Consider the following 16241-nt stretch of genomic DNA (forward strand, 5'->3'; position numbering starts at 1 on the left):
ATCTCAGTTGATCGCCATATTACTACATTCTGGAATTTTGCAAAATAATAATTGTTGGATAATCTTTTCTAATTCTTTATTGATAAACAGACCCAGTCAATATTTTCTGACAGGTAATCGTCTTCATTATTTCTTTTAAACCTATTATGAAAGTACATGTAGGTTGTATGTATAAAGCTTAAACACTATATTTAGCCTAAGTAAGGCTGTAAGATTTATCGCTAATTAAAGTTCAATTGACAATTGATTACAGCATATCTATCACCCATTTTTATTAGTCAGTATGAAGGGATTTCTCATAAAATAATGTTATTGTGCTAATACTAAATAAAGAAACCCACGAATACTGATAGCACAAATTATTAACTTTCGATTTAGAGCAACCTAATGCAGAGTTGACCTTATTGACTTTAGCATTCAGCTACAGCTACAAAATTTTCCGGAAAACAGTTGCAGTCATCTTAAAAAATCAAAACTGATCTACATGATCATACGAAATTGGTGTAAAAATTTAAATATTGACGGCTTTACAATTATTAACGTGATTATCGTAAGTAAAATAATAATGTACGATAATTTCGTCTTTTGGACTTCACTATATTAATAAGATATTTATAAAGGGTATATTCAAGTTGATTAAGAAATCGTTTAGTATCTTTATATTATGAGTAGACTTTCTTGAAGTAATAGATAGCGATGTAATATTCTAAATGTAAAGATAGTATCACAGTAAATTCAGTAAATTATGTTTCTTTCGCCATTTTGGTAGCATCTGATAATGAGTTCAAGAGTTTCATTCTAAGTATTCAAGGTGATTAGCAGTTATAAATTATTCCAAAACACTGTAAATTGAATCTGCCGCTGCAGATATACTAATGAAATTTAACCCTGCACTAATGGACGTATTCTTTAATGTCACTTTTACATAAAGCTTGATCTAGCTAAGACAAACTAACATATCTAGGTCATCCTTTAGGTTTGTTCTTTAAGAAGAAATTTTATTGCAGATTTCTGTCATGATTTAAACATGTATAGTTTGCCTTGTTGAAAGTGGGTGGTATCTGCGCTAGCATTTGGCAAAGCTGAACAAGATTATTGTTAATAATATCACAATTGGCTATGTATGTATGGGGATTTTCCATCCTACCACCAAATACTATTCGAAGCTAGCTCTATGTTACAGTACTGTATCACCGGATATTTTAAAAATCAAAATATTAGACGTAGCACCGGTATCAGTAGTATGAGAATTACATCTTCCATAATCGAACGAGGGGTCTACTAGTATACGATAATAAGTTACTTTGCAATTTTGAGCATTTTTATCAAAAGCTACAGAGCTGTTATCAATTGTATCATAAACTGTAGCTATTGGGCTACATTCTCTTTGATTATATACCATTGATAATAGAAACGTCTTGACATGTTAATATAAGACACATTATATTAGAGCGATGGAATCAAATACCTTTATACGAGTACTGAAGTACTTTAAACCATTCAATAGACAGTGTAAAAATTATTTAAGAAGTAAGCTCTACTAAATATCCATATGGTCCTAATTTTTGTTTATGAAACTATGCAATGATTACAAGGGCTTGATCTCCTTTATATAGATTGTATGTAAGATTTACTAAATCTTGGCTCTCAGTCATTTTAGCACTTAATAACCCAATATTTAGTATTATGTTTTCTCATTGCCTCATCATTCGACGTATAATTGACTTTGAACATTTCGTTTGAGTGAATAAACGGAACGGTAACTAAATAGCGGCAGTCATTCAAAGTATCATTTTTCCGGTTACCCTTCTACATGCCTGCAAAATGATGGTCGAAGTATACGTAAATTGCGTCACAATTAACTTACACTGATACGATACAATATACAAAATTTCAATTCTTTTCGTAATTTTAATCACTTTTCACCACTGAGAATAAACTAGTGCATACCAATAAATTTCTTAACTTGATGTAACCGAAAGTCAAGATTACGGTACAAATCGTTAATATTTGCAAAGCTATTTTAAATTTTATTACTGATATAAATTTAAGAATAAAAATTTGTGAAGTCAAATGTTTAAAAATGAATTAGTTTATTTGACGATTAAGCTGACCAAAAATCTGATGTTGAGTTTAGTTCGAAAATGAGCAAGAAAGAGAGGACACGCCTTGCAGCTCGAAGTAGACGTTTGGAAGAAAATGATTTAATGAAGAAGCTAGCTCAGCTATTACCAATTATATCAGATGTCGCTCGGCAACTCGATAAAGCCGCCGTTATTCGTTTAGCTATAAGTGTTTTGAAACTACGTCAACGAACCTTAAATCACAACGGTAACTTCGGTATTTTTCTATTGGTTACAACTGTCTCTTTATAAGCAATATTACTGCATGTATTCCTTATTACAATATTAGTTCTTTACATAACTATTCTTTCAGCTTCATGTAAAGATTTTTCAGTTTTGAGCTGCCTTTGTCTCCGTAAAGACTTTTTTCGCAAATTTAAGGATTTATCACCTCGACAACTTAGTTGAATAGCCTAATACTTGAGGACTTTGAACAAGAAGTCATAAATTTTTTTTCAGCGATCGTTTATAGCGATGATCATGAATTACTTTCTAGCCATGAAATCTTGATAACAGTCGCAATATTTAACCTCAAAATCAGTTAAAATGTAAAGATAGAAATTTGAGAAATCATACTAACCTTTAAATTCCTTTCTTCTTCCACATCCATGATAGGCCCTTCCGTTGTTGAAGCTAATTTAGTCCAACATATGCATAACAGTACGGCTAACATATCATAAGATGGATCAGCTACTGTATTTTAATGAATTGCGAAATTATTGTGTATTATAAATTAGGCTAATTTTAGACCATTTTAGATGTATACTATTCGAATATACTAAAATGCGAATGTTTCATCGATATCAATATGTTGTTCACGTTTGCTATTATAATAGGACAGAGGAAATATTTGCACATCCAAAGATACTTCAAAAGCAATATTGGGTGGTATCTTCTTCAAGTAAATTTATTGATTAGCTGAAACAAATAATGAAAAGACATATTTTAAGAGTTTCCGTTTGCAGCTTTTTTATTTCTGACCTTGCATTTCACTTCTATCCATTTATAATTTCTATCTAAAATAATCAGGCATTAGATGGATTTCTATTATTGATTTCTAATGATTGCCAGCTATTATACGTTTCAGAAAGAATTTCTGTGCATTTAGGTTTGTCACAAGTAAGTCGAAAGTTGACATTTTCATATGCTTAATTTCTCATGAGTTATTTTTACCCAATAAATTGTAGCGTGATATTCTTCTGCTTCAAAGGCTGCATTAGGTAATTGTTGAATGTGCAACATCATGCTTTCATAGGTTGACTTAATTGGATCAAGTTTATTGGACATTATTCATTCTGATGACAAGGAAAAATTATATAATTTTCTAAGTATTGACCTGTATTCGAATGAACCTGGTACGCACAATCTTATTTTAAACTTGCAAATGTAAAATTTTGATTAGTAATAGTTTTCTTCCTGGTTGATACATTTGGCCATAAATCATTCAAATATTCTATAAAATGTCCAGTAATGTATTTACAAGTACATCCAAAGGTCCTCCTCTAAGCGTATTATTGTCCTGTAAGACCTCCAATTTCAATTTCAATAGCTGCATACATTTCACAGATTCAATAAACAATTCTGCGTTATACCAAATTTACATAAAAAGCTATCAGCTAGTTTCATAATTGATTCCTAATAAATGTTTAGATCAGCTATATGGAATTCATTTAGCAATTTTAAGTGTTGTTAGCATAGTCTGATTCAGTCATAATTGAAACTGTGAGCTGTTACAGTAAAATAATCCTACCTTATCAGAATCGTATGAGGCGAAATTATTGATTATTAGAAAATATATATACCCTAGCTTGCTTGCAGCTCAATATTACTTGACATAGCTAAATCATATGTTCAATTACCGATAGGCAAAGGTAATGCTATTAATGAACTTAGCGGTAAAAGTCGATCTATTTTAATTCGCATGAAATGCAAGCTAGTTAAGCGCTTTGCGCTTGATCGTGGCGATAAAAGAGCTATGAATCAGCAAAATAAAAATTATAAGGTAAAACCATCAATTTATGTTATTCCTTTCAATATAGATTTAATGCCATAAAATAGGAGATGAACGTTAGGAAATTCATTCGTCTTTACTAGAATTTGGATAAAGCTAGCAATATTTTAATTAAAACAACTCTCTGAATGTCATAATAAAAATTAGGAGAAATAATCTCTAAACGGATGCTCGTTGCGAATAAAACTAAATACGCAATACGTACCTTACGTATGAAAGAGTAGTTTGCGAACATCATGCATTATGATATATTTGACAACATCAGATATCGTTACAGAATTAAATTATTGACTGCAATCTTGACTTTTAATTAATCGTAATGTGAATGAAATCTTTCAAATATAACTAGATTTCACGATGCTAAATATGTGCTGCAAAGTGAAATTGCAAGAACTCGTACAACACCTTTTCTGATTATTATAATATGTAACTTAACTTTTGCACTCATAGATAATTGCTACAATATTTGGTTCTCTTAATTGAATTCACTTCAATCTTATCATACTAACAACAAGGTTACTTTTACTTTCCTAGATAATTCGTTTTACCACTCACCATCGTCAATTGTCATGCTTCCGTTACCAACTTCCTAAAGATTTTGGTTCAATATATGAATCAGCGATCGTTGCTGAACCTATTGCATCATTACAAACTTTAGAGAATCAAAATAGTAGCCGAACCTTTCTCTGTTATCTTACTTGCAATTTAGAAATATTATGCTGCACGGAAGGGTAGGGTAACTTTAATAGCGTTACATTTAATGGTTAGAAATACGTGTAGTTATATCAGCATGCTACTTTCCTTATATTGTTATATCGTATAAGGCAAGTTTACTCTTATTTATTAGGCTGAATCTTTACTTATTTGTTAGTTTGCAGTATTGTACTGGTTTTCGTGAAGAAGAAGTCCAGGGTAAATCTTTGTATCAGTTTTGCCATACGCGCGATCTTGATCATATCAAAGCAATCCATACATCACGTAAGTAATAACTAAAGTGGCATATACCAGTAGCTGTTATATTATGGATTATGGTACGGTAGTTATTTAATTTGATATAAGTAGAATATAAATTAGAGAGCTATACTCCTATGGTGGGTATAAAATAGAGGAAGCGACCGTTTTAGATGCCAGAGATAGATTACTGGAAATAGTTTATTAAAGCGATTATATAATAACCGTTAATCTTTTCTGTTCCTAGTTTTACATCCAGAACAGATCGTCGATTACTATAGTTATAAATGGTTAAGAAAAGACGGCGGCTGGTCAGTACTGCATTCTACGGCTCACATTGCGACAAATTGTAGGAGAACTACGACCCTCCGGTACACTGGTAGAACTATTGTAATTAAAAATTATTTGATAGGGTGAGTCAAAATAGTGATACATGCCCGTAATATAGCTTAATGTTAAGAGAGGATTATGAGAAATGATTCAAAATAAAGAACTAAGCTATAATATTCCATAGAAACATCAGCATACTTGTAATTTCTCAATTGTTGATTACAGTTATTTTCATTAAAGTATTTTAGCATTATAGGTTATAATTAGTTGTCTTAATTTGGACGTAAGACAGTTTATCTTCTCATATCTTCTTTGATATACTCATTATCTTGGTATTTTAATTATATAGAAAAGTAACAGGTACGAATGCTTTATTAATATAATGGATTACGAACTTAAATGCAAAGCACAAGTTTTAAAATGAAACAAAGAGCATAAGAATGAGATAAATCATTAAAATTCGTTTTAATACTTCATACAAGGAGTACTTTCAAGCGACATGTTAGCAAGTCAGTGACTAAAATCAATATTAATAGCTCTAAAATTGAAATAATATCATGACTATAAAGCATTTTTTGAAACTGTTTATTGCGAATATTATGTATGCAATAGCTACCGATTTCTTAAATATTAATCGAATTGTATTACAATGTTCCTATACCGAATAAATTGCTTAAGATGTTTTACTAAATGTTTTAATTGTGAAGTATGGAATGCTTCTAGCTAATACCGTAAAAATACCAATGGTGAAAAGTATTGGGACATACAACACTTTAAATTAAGTGCTTGCTATTCCTACACTTTATGTTCGACGTTGTAATATACGGCAATACGGTAAAGTTGGTTGTCAATGTTTCTAAAATTCGATACATGGCCACAATTACTTGTTTGTGTTGGCTGTATTATTGCTACCTAGCCTATTGATGTAAACTATTTTTCAATTTGTGATGTACTTGTATTCACCTTATATCAATGTTACTACTAGCATGTAGCCATGTAATCTGTACAGTATAAATATCGTTTTAATATTTTTAATCAACATACAGGAGTATGATCTTAGCTTGAATAAAGACATCAGCATCATAAGTTGACATCTGTAGTTTTACTTATCGATTTATATAGATACGGGAGCCTATGTTGCACCCTTAGTATTACAGTATCATAACTGAGGTATAATTGCTTCACATATATGCCTTAATATGATAGATTTTAGATAATGACATCCATTAATAGCTTACGAGCATGAAAATCAGTTGTTTCATAATCAAAATTAATCATGTGTAATTAATCCACAAAAAGATAAATAAAAATCTCTATCATCATAGCTAATAGGTGCTTTAAAATAATTTATAGCATAACAATCTTCCGTAACACGATATTGTCCGATTAATCAAAAGCCAAAAGGCTAAGTGTTTTAGTTTGAAGTCATCGATATCGTTCCATCAAAGGTACTATATTTTTATTACGAAGTCATCTTCAATCTATTGTCGTTCGGCGATTATTGACAGAGAGCTCATTCATTTACCAAGCTTAATTTATATCAGCGCAAGCTGGTGAGAATGACAAATGGAATGGATTTTCTTTTTAAATTCAACGGACGTTACTAAAGTAGTATAGCATGCAGCAATTATGAAATAGCGTTCAACTTTTACTATTTATTTATCAAAGGAAATAGCGCACTGTATTATCCTAACTGGCTCATCTATCTACGCCTATGTAAGCATGTCCACTTGAAGTTCATTCAATTTAAATTAATTAAATCATGTACTGGCTGTAGATACAATAAATTATATTACAATTATTAAAGAAAACCTGAAATATCTTATGAAGGCATGATGACCGTTAATTAATAGATGTAGAAGTTAACGATATTATTTCGTCATCATATTACTGTAATAAATAACTTTTAGCTCACTATTGACGTTTAAGTCGTAATTTTAAAGTGGTTTACTATTTGCTACAGCACAGCTCCATCCTCATACAGTACCGGTATGTATTTACACAGGTAACAGCATATATATTTCTAAAAATTGATAATTACACTAAAAGTGTAGCTTTCATGTAGGCGTACAGTATATAATATGTGCATGCCATAAAATACATCTTATATTTGCAAAGCTTAATATGATCATCGTGTATAGGATAATAAATTTAATCAGATAATCTAGTGCTATCATTGCCGATTTCAGGTAAATATAATATTTAAATTGATAGTGAATAAACTCGGTTCAATGTATTAATGATAGAGCAATTGGCTTATAGCTTATGCCGAATTGACATAGGTTTGAGATATGAAATAGCATATAAAGTGCAAACATTGTCAGTGAATAACTGCATAGTGTATCTTATTTTTGACTAATGCTGCCTACATATTAGGCAATAAAATGATAGTAACACAAGGTAATGTACTTAAATTTGCATTAGAGTAAAACCATTCCTATTTTAACTGCACAGTCATGGCTATGTCAGCTCAACCAAATAATAGCGTATTTACTGTTGATTATTTATTACCATTGTAATCAGTAAAAACTAGAATTGCAATACGTATAGTTCATTCAAGACTTCAGCGCTTTATTATTACCAAACTAATAGCGGTCAGATGCTAATGCTGAACTGCAATACGCTTTCATATCTAGTGCTCAATCTATCCAATTCAAGTGAGGGTGTTTTATGTGATGATTATCATAGCAACGTAATAATACGATATGAATTATTAATGAAAATCACCTTACGGCTATTATATACCCATCTGCTGAGTCATGATTATGGTCCACTTTCCTTGTAACCTGATTGGCTGATTAAAATTGATTAATTCTGGCTAATGCATATTGATATAATGATAATGGCTGTAAAACGATAAGGTTATATAAAATGTTATATTGTGCTGATATAGTACTAGTTATGGACTTTAGAGAAAATTCTTTAAAGTTTATTATGTTCATTGTGAAATTATGTTGTTATCGCTAGACTATTGATTAGCATATTTAATTAATTATCCCTAAGCTATATAAGGAGTTCTCTGCATGTAAAACAGCAAAGAGAACAGATCAGTTGCTCATTCATTTGACTAACTAACAAATTATCAATTTTCCTAAGTACCATACTCGTTCGATATTTTCCAAAAGTCGTGAACATGGCTCAATTCTTAGGAAAAGGAAGTCCGCGTCCTCCTAAAACCAGCAAAGTTCGGTTGTATTGCTCACGTTTCGATCCTTTCACCGCTGGCCTCCGCTATGTTTTAAGAGAAAAAGGTGTTGAATTTGAGAATATTTACATCGACACTCACAACGACACAGCTGAATGGTACAAAGACATCAATCCAACTGGTGAAATCCCCGTGTGTGGAGATCGGAGATGAAGCTATTCCTGAAACTTTCATCATCTATGACTACCTGGAAGCTAAATTTCCTAGTGTGAAGACTCAACATACTGGTAATGCTTACAAATGGGCAAAAGATCGATTGTTTGCAACTCGCATCTCGCAAAATTTGGCACCTAAAATTGGTGGACTTGTCAAGGAACCTGAAAAAAACTTCAGTGAAATTGCTACCAAATTGAAGACTGTTAATTCTATCTTGAGTAAGCGTGGCACAGATTATATTGGTGGTTCAAGCCCAAACTATGCCGATTATTACCTTTGGGGCTGGGTTGAATTAATACCTGCAATAAAAGCTGCCCATAATTTGAAGTTTGATTTGGATCGTGAAGAGTATAAACATTACTGGGCATGGATCTCTCGCATGGATAAGAACAAGCACATTGAACAAGATCGTATCGATCGCAAAGTTAACTTAAAGTTACGTACTGAATTTTTCAAATCTGTCATTGCCGGAAAACCTAATGTACTCGTTGGATTGTAACGTAAAAGAGTTTTATGCGATATTCATATACGGAAATTCTGAATAAAACATTAGTTTTAAATATACCTATTTTAAAAGCTAATCATACGTATCTTGTATGCTGATACGTATATAATCGTTACAATATATTAGTAATAATAATTAATCACAGGTTTATGTACCTCGTAGGTTCAGATGAATTTCAGGTGTAAATTTTCTACGAAACATTTTATAGAGACCTATTTTAATTGCAAAAACTTCAACGTTGTTCGATTATTAAAAATTGACTTAATGTTAATTAGCTTCATATTTATTCATTTAAACTTTGACATCGTAAATAAAACTACTAGTTATTGAAGTACGTAACACATCATGTCTTGTTCCTGAATCCAATTATACTTAGTCATGCATTAGTAAAGAACATAAAGCCTACCATGGTAGTTAGAGCTACAGGTAGCCCTAGTTCTAAGGCAACTGATAAGAGCTAATGGCTAATACTGTACGCACACATGCAGTTACTACAATACAATAATCAGCAAAGTATCGCATCCGCACGTGCCCGGGTATGCACACTAAAGATTAAAAAGCTCCTTAAAATTCTTAACATAGAATTAAAGACTACATTTTATATGTATTAGATAGTGCCATGTAGTTTATCGTGCTTCTTAAGCAGTGATTTTTTATTCGTAACTGGTTATTGGATGACCGTTGTGAAAACATTGTGCAAAATCCATTTGCAGAATTTTTCCAGGAAGACAAATTGTAAAATTTAGCTCCTCGGCTCTGAAGTCAGATTCATATTTTATGATATGCACGTAAACAAGGTTAGAAATACTGTACTTTACTACTGTATATACTTCAACTGCTTATGAGGGCAGTCTAATAGGATAGGTCATAAGATAGATACCGATAGATATCGTGTTCTGCCATCATAGCATCGTGATATTGCTATTGCTTTATTTACAGATTTTGTAAAGTAAATCGAATTAATTATTTTATACTCAATCATTCATCTACTTTATTAATGGGTTACTCACTTAACATGCAACGTTAGATTTCTTTCGATGCTTAAAAGTAAACCGCAGTATATGTCTAACGACTGGCACAATGCATAAGAGGGTAATTAAGGAGGCGCCTGATGATTATACCCTAATCGACATCTCCTTTACTCATGTATCTGCTGATTAGTACCGTGCCTAGAGCCAAGCTCAAGAGATATTCAAAAATCTGCTGTACTCAAACCGTGAAACAGAGATTAAGAGGTTTTGCAATCTTTATAACCGATTAAATGAGCTATCCATGTCCCATTTATATTCACAAAATTTCTGACCAAACGCTAATATCAATAAGCATACCAACACTATCGATAATTTCATTTTTAAACCTTTTATTGGCTGTATCTCATCAAATGCTTCCCACCTATGACAAAATTATTTTCCGGCGTTACATATCTGCAAATGCTATCCAATCCAACCAACGTGGTGCATTAGTTACTAGTTTACATGTATCGATTAGGAGAACGACATACAAGTAAATCTGCAAGCTAAACTAATAATAAAACAGCTAATGTCATGCGCATCTTTCCAAATTCATACGTCTTAAAAAATTGACATCATGAGTAAAGAATCACTGCAAGCATTTTTGTCATCGTTAAAGTCCAACTTTCATATTTGGGCTCCCAGCCTTGACCGTTTTCAAGTATTCAGTTCGAGTTTGAAAGTTAACCTTACGATCAACACGGTCTTGTTCAATATGTTTATCTTTATCCATTCGGAAAACCCACGCAAAATAATTCTTGTAAGCTTTATCATTGTGGATGTCAATTTTTAGATCATGAGCGGCTTTCAACGATGGAATCACTTCAACCCAAGCAAACAAATAATAATCTGCATAATTTGGTTTATCGCCACCGATATAATCTGTTCCTCGCATTCCTAAAATCTCATCTACCTTTTTTAATTTTGCAAGGAGATCATCGACATTATCATTGGGATTTTTAAGGCAGCCAGTAATCTTTGGCACTACATTTTGCTTAAATCGAGTGACAAATAAGCGATCTTTGCTCCACTTGTAAGCATCCCCAGTTCGTTGCATTTTTACTTGTGGAAATTTAGCTTCCAAGTAGTCGTGGATGATCATACTTTCAGGGATCACCTCATCCCCACACTCTACGCAAGGAATCTCACCGGTTGGGTTGATGTCGTTATACCATTCGGGCTTATCTTGTAGGTTAATATAACAATCTTCGAAATCAATACCTTTAGCTCGTAAAACATATCGAAGAGATGCACTATATGGATCAAATCGTGAGGAATATAATCTTACTTTGGATGACTTTGCTGGACGTGAAGTTGATTTATCCAAGAATGACATGCTGTTGATTTGTTATTTATTTCCTATTACTGTAGCTCAAATCACGAATTTTTGGCACGTCGTCGTACTTATTGGAGGAAAAGGAAGATTTGCCAATTCGAAGCTCTTTTTATACAGTACTGTCTGTCGCCCCTTGCTACTGTACTGTACGCATTTATAGTATAAATTCAATTTTATACAGTCAATAAGTATAGTTCAAATAAAATCGAATATATCATTAAACATGTGATAGCGAATATGAAAGGCATGCGCTATGCAGTAAAATAAAATAAAATAAGTAAATAAATGGATAAAATAAATAACTTGCTGTTAATAATAAAATTTAATTTATGTCATTTATTTATTTACTGTTAATAAGAATACAGTTATAGCACAGTAAACTACAATTTACAGCACGGTTTAATCAGATCACTATAACAAACCTATACAGTACATACTGGTTGAAAGCTGTTCAGCACTATTGTGTGGCCTTCACTAGGTCTTGAAGTTTTTAAGCGATTTGTATTATTAAATTTAGTTAAAATTTCACTTAAAGAGATCCTTACAACCTAAAACACTTGTTGTTTTATTTATTTACAGTTTATTAATTTTACTGAAGAAGTAGTGGAGTTATTTTATCCTCTTGAAGGTTTCTATTAATGCAAACCACCAAGTCCTCGAAAAATGCCAACTCGTGTGTACAACTCACACAGTGATAGTAATAGCAGGGCAGTCGGACTCTACAATGACTGAAGATGGGTCGAGTAGTCTCTGCTATTAGACATGATTAAGGAAAGAGAGAAGGACGGAAAACTGGTTTTCACCCATATTGGACAGCTGGACAATGGACAGCGTACTGTAGTCCATGATACAGCACGGTTGCTCCAGCTTAAAACATACAGTACACTCAGTGAGTACAGTAGATAGTGCAAAGGGTGACCAACAGTCCCTTTGCAAAAACATCGAAGTGGAGTATTTTGCTGGTCACTTTACTATGCCAGGAAACTGGAACCGTAAACTATATTAGACAGTACTGTAGAGTACTGTAGACTTCACAAGTGGAACATTTAGGATCAATCTCTATAGTACAGTTTCTGCAAAACAGGACGGTCGAGAAAAATAGGATTCGTTTTAGTGTAAGTTGGAAGAAAACGATAGCGAGTCCTTCACAAAATGGCTCAAATCCAGTTGCTAACGAAAGGAAGTGAACGGCCACCTAAATCTTCCAAAGTACGCTTATATGGTGCACGATTTGACACTCACAGCGCCGGAATTCGCTATGTACTGCGCGATAAAGGGATCGATTTCGAAGATGTATACATACATACCTTCGTCAAACCCGAATGGTATGAGGATATTAATCCGGTAGGTAAAATTCCTTGTGTGGAATACGGCGATGAAATTGTTCCTGAAACCTTTGTAATCTATGATTACCTGGAGGAAAAATTTCCAAGTAAAGGCTCTCAGCAAATGGATGCATACAAAAGAAGTATGGATAGAGTGTTCATGGTACGATGTGCTGAATTTTTAACACCTAAAATTATCGACTGTATGAAAAATGCAAAGGATAATCTTGCAAGCTTAGAGCAAGCCTTATTAAAAGTCAATGATATCTTGCTTAAGCGAGGTACTCATTATTTTGGTGGCTCTAGTCCAAACTACGTTGATTACTACTTATGGAGTTGGGTAGAAGTCATGCCGGTGATGATTGGGCTTCATGGAGTAAAACTGGAATTGGATAAAGAGAAATACACAACCTATTTGGCTTGGATCGACCGCATGGATAAGAACGAACACGTTGAAAAGGATCGCTTAGAACGTAAAGTCAATTTTGAGACCAGAACAGAATATTTAAAATCCCTTTTAGCTGGTCGTCCAAATCCAACTATTGGGCTTTAATTAGTGGCGAAAGTTTCAGTGTGCTATCTTATTGTATGTTTTCATAGGAAATTGATTTAAAAGATTTACAGTAAGAGTGTACAGCATGTAAAAATGTAACAGGATCAACTTGCAAGAACGACCCTCCATGCAATCCAGTAGATGGATTGTGCATAACTTGATACGTGGCACATATTTCGATTTTGAGATATCTCTACTCTCTTAAACTGTGTGTTTTCTAGAAAGTAAACTAAATTTATGGTTAAATCGTGTGATGATTTTTAAAACGCCTATGTTTTAATTTTTGAAAGTGGTGGTACTGTGCGGCGAAGTCATTTGTATGCATTATTTTCGAAAATAAGTAATATTATATTGGAATCGAACTAACATCCCCTTGAAAACAGTTACATAAAGTCGTGAAAGTTTATAAATTAGCACAAGTGATTCAGAAAAATACGTGCAATTAGGTTGTCACTAGTGCTGCGTAGTATCGGCATTTGCTACTAACATTACTGTATGTATACTTTAAGAATTCAGTACTTAATCAAGAGGTACATGTACTGTATCACTACGGGTCTGTGTGTTTTACCGTTAGGACTCGCAATCAGGTATACATTTTTTACTCTTAATTCAATAATAAAATTTATTAACAACCTGGATGATAATATGGAATACAGCTATAGTAAAGCAGCATTCACTGCAACAACAGTGACATTATTAATTGACAAACGGAAATTGCATACGCAATACTGAGCGAATTTAATTAGTTAATTTTCCTTCAAGATGAGCTCAGAAATCAATTATTTTACATGGTATATATCAGTTAGGTCTCCGAACTATCCCGATTTACAGGCTTACAGCCCAACCTTAACATCCGGAGATCCTGCAAGTACAGTTTTAAAGAAGGCAGTGCGGTTCTTTAAATCAGCTTTATGAGTAGCTCGATCATTCTCAACGTTCTTGTCCTTATCCATGCGCATAACCCAAGCCCAGTAATTGCTGTATTCATTCTTATCCAACTCAAATTTCAAATCATGAGCTCCTTTCAAAGCTGGAAGTAGCTCTACCCATCCGAACAAGAAATAATCAGCAAAGTTAGGACTAGCTCCACCTAGATAGTCGGTACCACGTTTGCCCATAATGCCATCAATGATCTTCAAGACCTTGGTGACTTCTTCAAGGTTATCATTTGGATTTTTAACACAGCCGGTAATTTTTGGAGTAAGATATTCCTTGGTATGAGCTACAAATATCTTGTCTTGAGCCTTCTTGTACGGATCAGTTGGTTGGGTCTTTACCTGAGGATATCTATCTTCTAGATAATCGTAGATAACGGACGTTTCTGATACGACTTCGTCGCCAGTCTCCAAGCATGGTATATGACCGGTGGGATTGACCTCCTTGTACCATTCAGGCTTGTTATGGACATCGACGTAAGCATATTCATAGTCGATGCCTTTTGCACCCAATACAAAACGAATTCCAGCACTATAAGGATCAAATCGCGAAGTGTACAGTCGCGGCTTCGATGATTTTGCTGGACGTTGACTATCTTTGCCCAAGAATGACATACTTTCAGAGTCGATTTCAAAGCGTGCACAGTACAACAAAAAGTAGACGAGCAAAACAAGGATTCCCGAGTTGGAACTTGAGCTCGTTCTGCAGCAAGACACGATATTTATACTATCGGGGCTTTAAGTGGGCGGGATAAAGCGAACAGATAAGAATTTAGCGGGATAGACTGTCTGGTTTTGTACTTTATGCATATGCTACTATCCACAGAGCAGCACGCTACAAACAATGGAACAGCGTGTAAATAGTACAGTTTTACAGAATCATATTTTCTAGCTACATTTTATTGAACAGCTACAATTCTAATGGTGAATAGTTTAGTCTCATGGGCATGTTAAGGATAGCAGCGTTTTTTTGAATAAATCCAAAAGCATAAACGGTAGATTGGTGTTGCGTTTGGTAAAGTACTTGAATGTACCGTGTCCTAATATACAGTGAATATGACAATATACACATACACATGTAACGGTACCGTACTATATTTATTCGGAGGCGGATCTTTTAACTAGTAATATGGCAAGAATTAAATTAACATCGTACATGTTCGTGCAGCTCATTTGGAGAATAAAAGAGCTGTTGACACAAAAGTGCTGAATCATTATTATCTGCAAAATTCTTTCCACGCGATTGGCTACTGAATGCAAGACAATCAAAACATGAAATAGTTTACGATTAATAATAAGAATAAGAATAACTAGTGCAAACTCCCGTCGCTTTACTGACGGTTTACGATAATGTGCTCATTTAACAGAGGTTCAGTAACTTTATACCGTACCGTGTAGACCTGTCAGAGGTTCAGTAACTTTATATCGTGTACTGTGTACAGTACTGTACTGTACTGTAATGTACTAATCGAGTTACTGTACAGTACAGTACGTCGTTTACCATTATTTTATTTTTTTCATGATATCTATTAAATGGGCTATTTAATTACTTGTTTGCCCCTCGATGCTGTCGCGGACTGTCAACAAAAAGCCCAAGGATCTCTGAGGAGCATGTGCTCACAAATGGAAGCTATAATAACGCCATTAAATTAAATTAATGTTGAATGTTAAAATTTGTAATATGCACTAACTCCATATACAGTATATGTACTATATATATATACCATATACACCACTACAGTACGTGAATGTTTCAAGATTGCAAGTTGCAATTTCTTCAAATTGATCGCGCGCGCTACTG

General features: G+C 33.5%; 5 protein-coding genes across 5 annotated transcripts; 3 read left to right on the forward strand and 2 right to left on the reverse strand.

The window, feature by feature from the left end:
* Positions 1 to 2144: 2144 nt before the first annotated feature.
* On the forward strand, positions 2145 to 5528 carry TRIADDRAFT_62354 (uncharacterized protein; the record flags this gene model as incomplete). Its single annotated transcript, XM_002118272.1, has 10 exons — positions 2145 to 2331; positions 2739 to 2783; positions 2960 to 3024; positions 3153 to 3242; positions 3379 to 3478; positions 3989 to 4125; positions 4669 to 4865; positions 5006 to 5112; positions 5333 to 5396; positions 5498 to 5528. 10 exons carry the CDS (start codon positions 2145 to 2147, stop codon positions 5526 to 5528), a joined length of 1023 nt encoding a protein of 340 aa, XP_002118308.1.
* Positions 5529 to 8548: 3020 nt separating this feature from the next.
* TRIADDRAFT_62355 (uncharacterized protein) lies at positions 8549 to 9275 on the forward strand (the record flags this gene model as incomplete). The annotated part of the gene is made up of 2 exons (XM_002118273.1): positions 8549 to 8599; positions 8763 to 9275. 2 exons carry the CDS (start codon positions 8549 to 8551, stop codon positions 9273 to 9275), a joined length of 564 nt encoding a protein of 187 aa, XP_002118309.1.
* A 1629-nt stretch (positions 9276 to 10904) lies between these two features.
* On the reverse strand, positions 10905 to 11627 carry TRIADDRAFT_33986 (uncharacterized protein; the record flags this gene model as incomplete). The annotated part of the gene is made up of 1 exon (XM_002118287.1): positions 10905 to 11627. One exon carries the CDS (start codon positions 11625 to 11627, stop codon positions 10905 to 10907), a length of 723 nt encoding a protein of 240 aa, XP_002118323.1.
* A 1152-nt stretch (positions 11628 to 12779) lies between these two features.
* On the forward strand, positions 12780 to 13505 carry TRIADDRAFT_62357 (uncharacterized protein; the record flags this gene model as incomplete). Its single annotated transcript, XM_002118274.1, has 1 exon — positions 12780 to 13505. The coding sequence occupies one exon, from the start codon at positions 12780 to 12782 to the stop codon at positions 13503 to 13505; it is 726 nt and encodes a 241-aa protein (XP_002118310.1).
* A 929-nt stretch (positions 13506 to 14434) lies between these two features.
* TRIADDRAFT_16556 (uncharacterized protein) lies at positions 14435 to 15007 on the reverse strand (the record flags this gene model as incomplete). The annotated part of the gene is made up of 1 exon (XM_002118288.1): positions 14435 to 15007. A coding segment is annotated over one exon (573 nt), but the record flags the coding sequence as incomplete, so codon positions are not given.
* Between the last annotated feature and the right edge of the window lie 1234 nt (positions 15008 to 16241).

The sequence above is a fragment of the Trichoplax adhaerens genome, genomic scaffold (genome assembly GCF_000150275.1).
Source record: "Trichoplax adhaerens TRIADscaffold_42 genomic scaffold, whole genome shotgun sequence".
Lineage (NCBI taxonomy): Eukaryota > Metazoa > Placozoa > Uniplacotomia > Trichoplacea > Trichoplacidae > Trichoplax > Trichoplax adhaerens.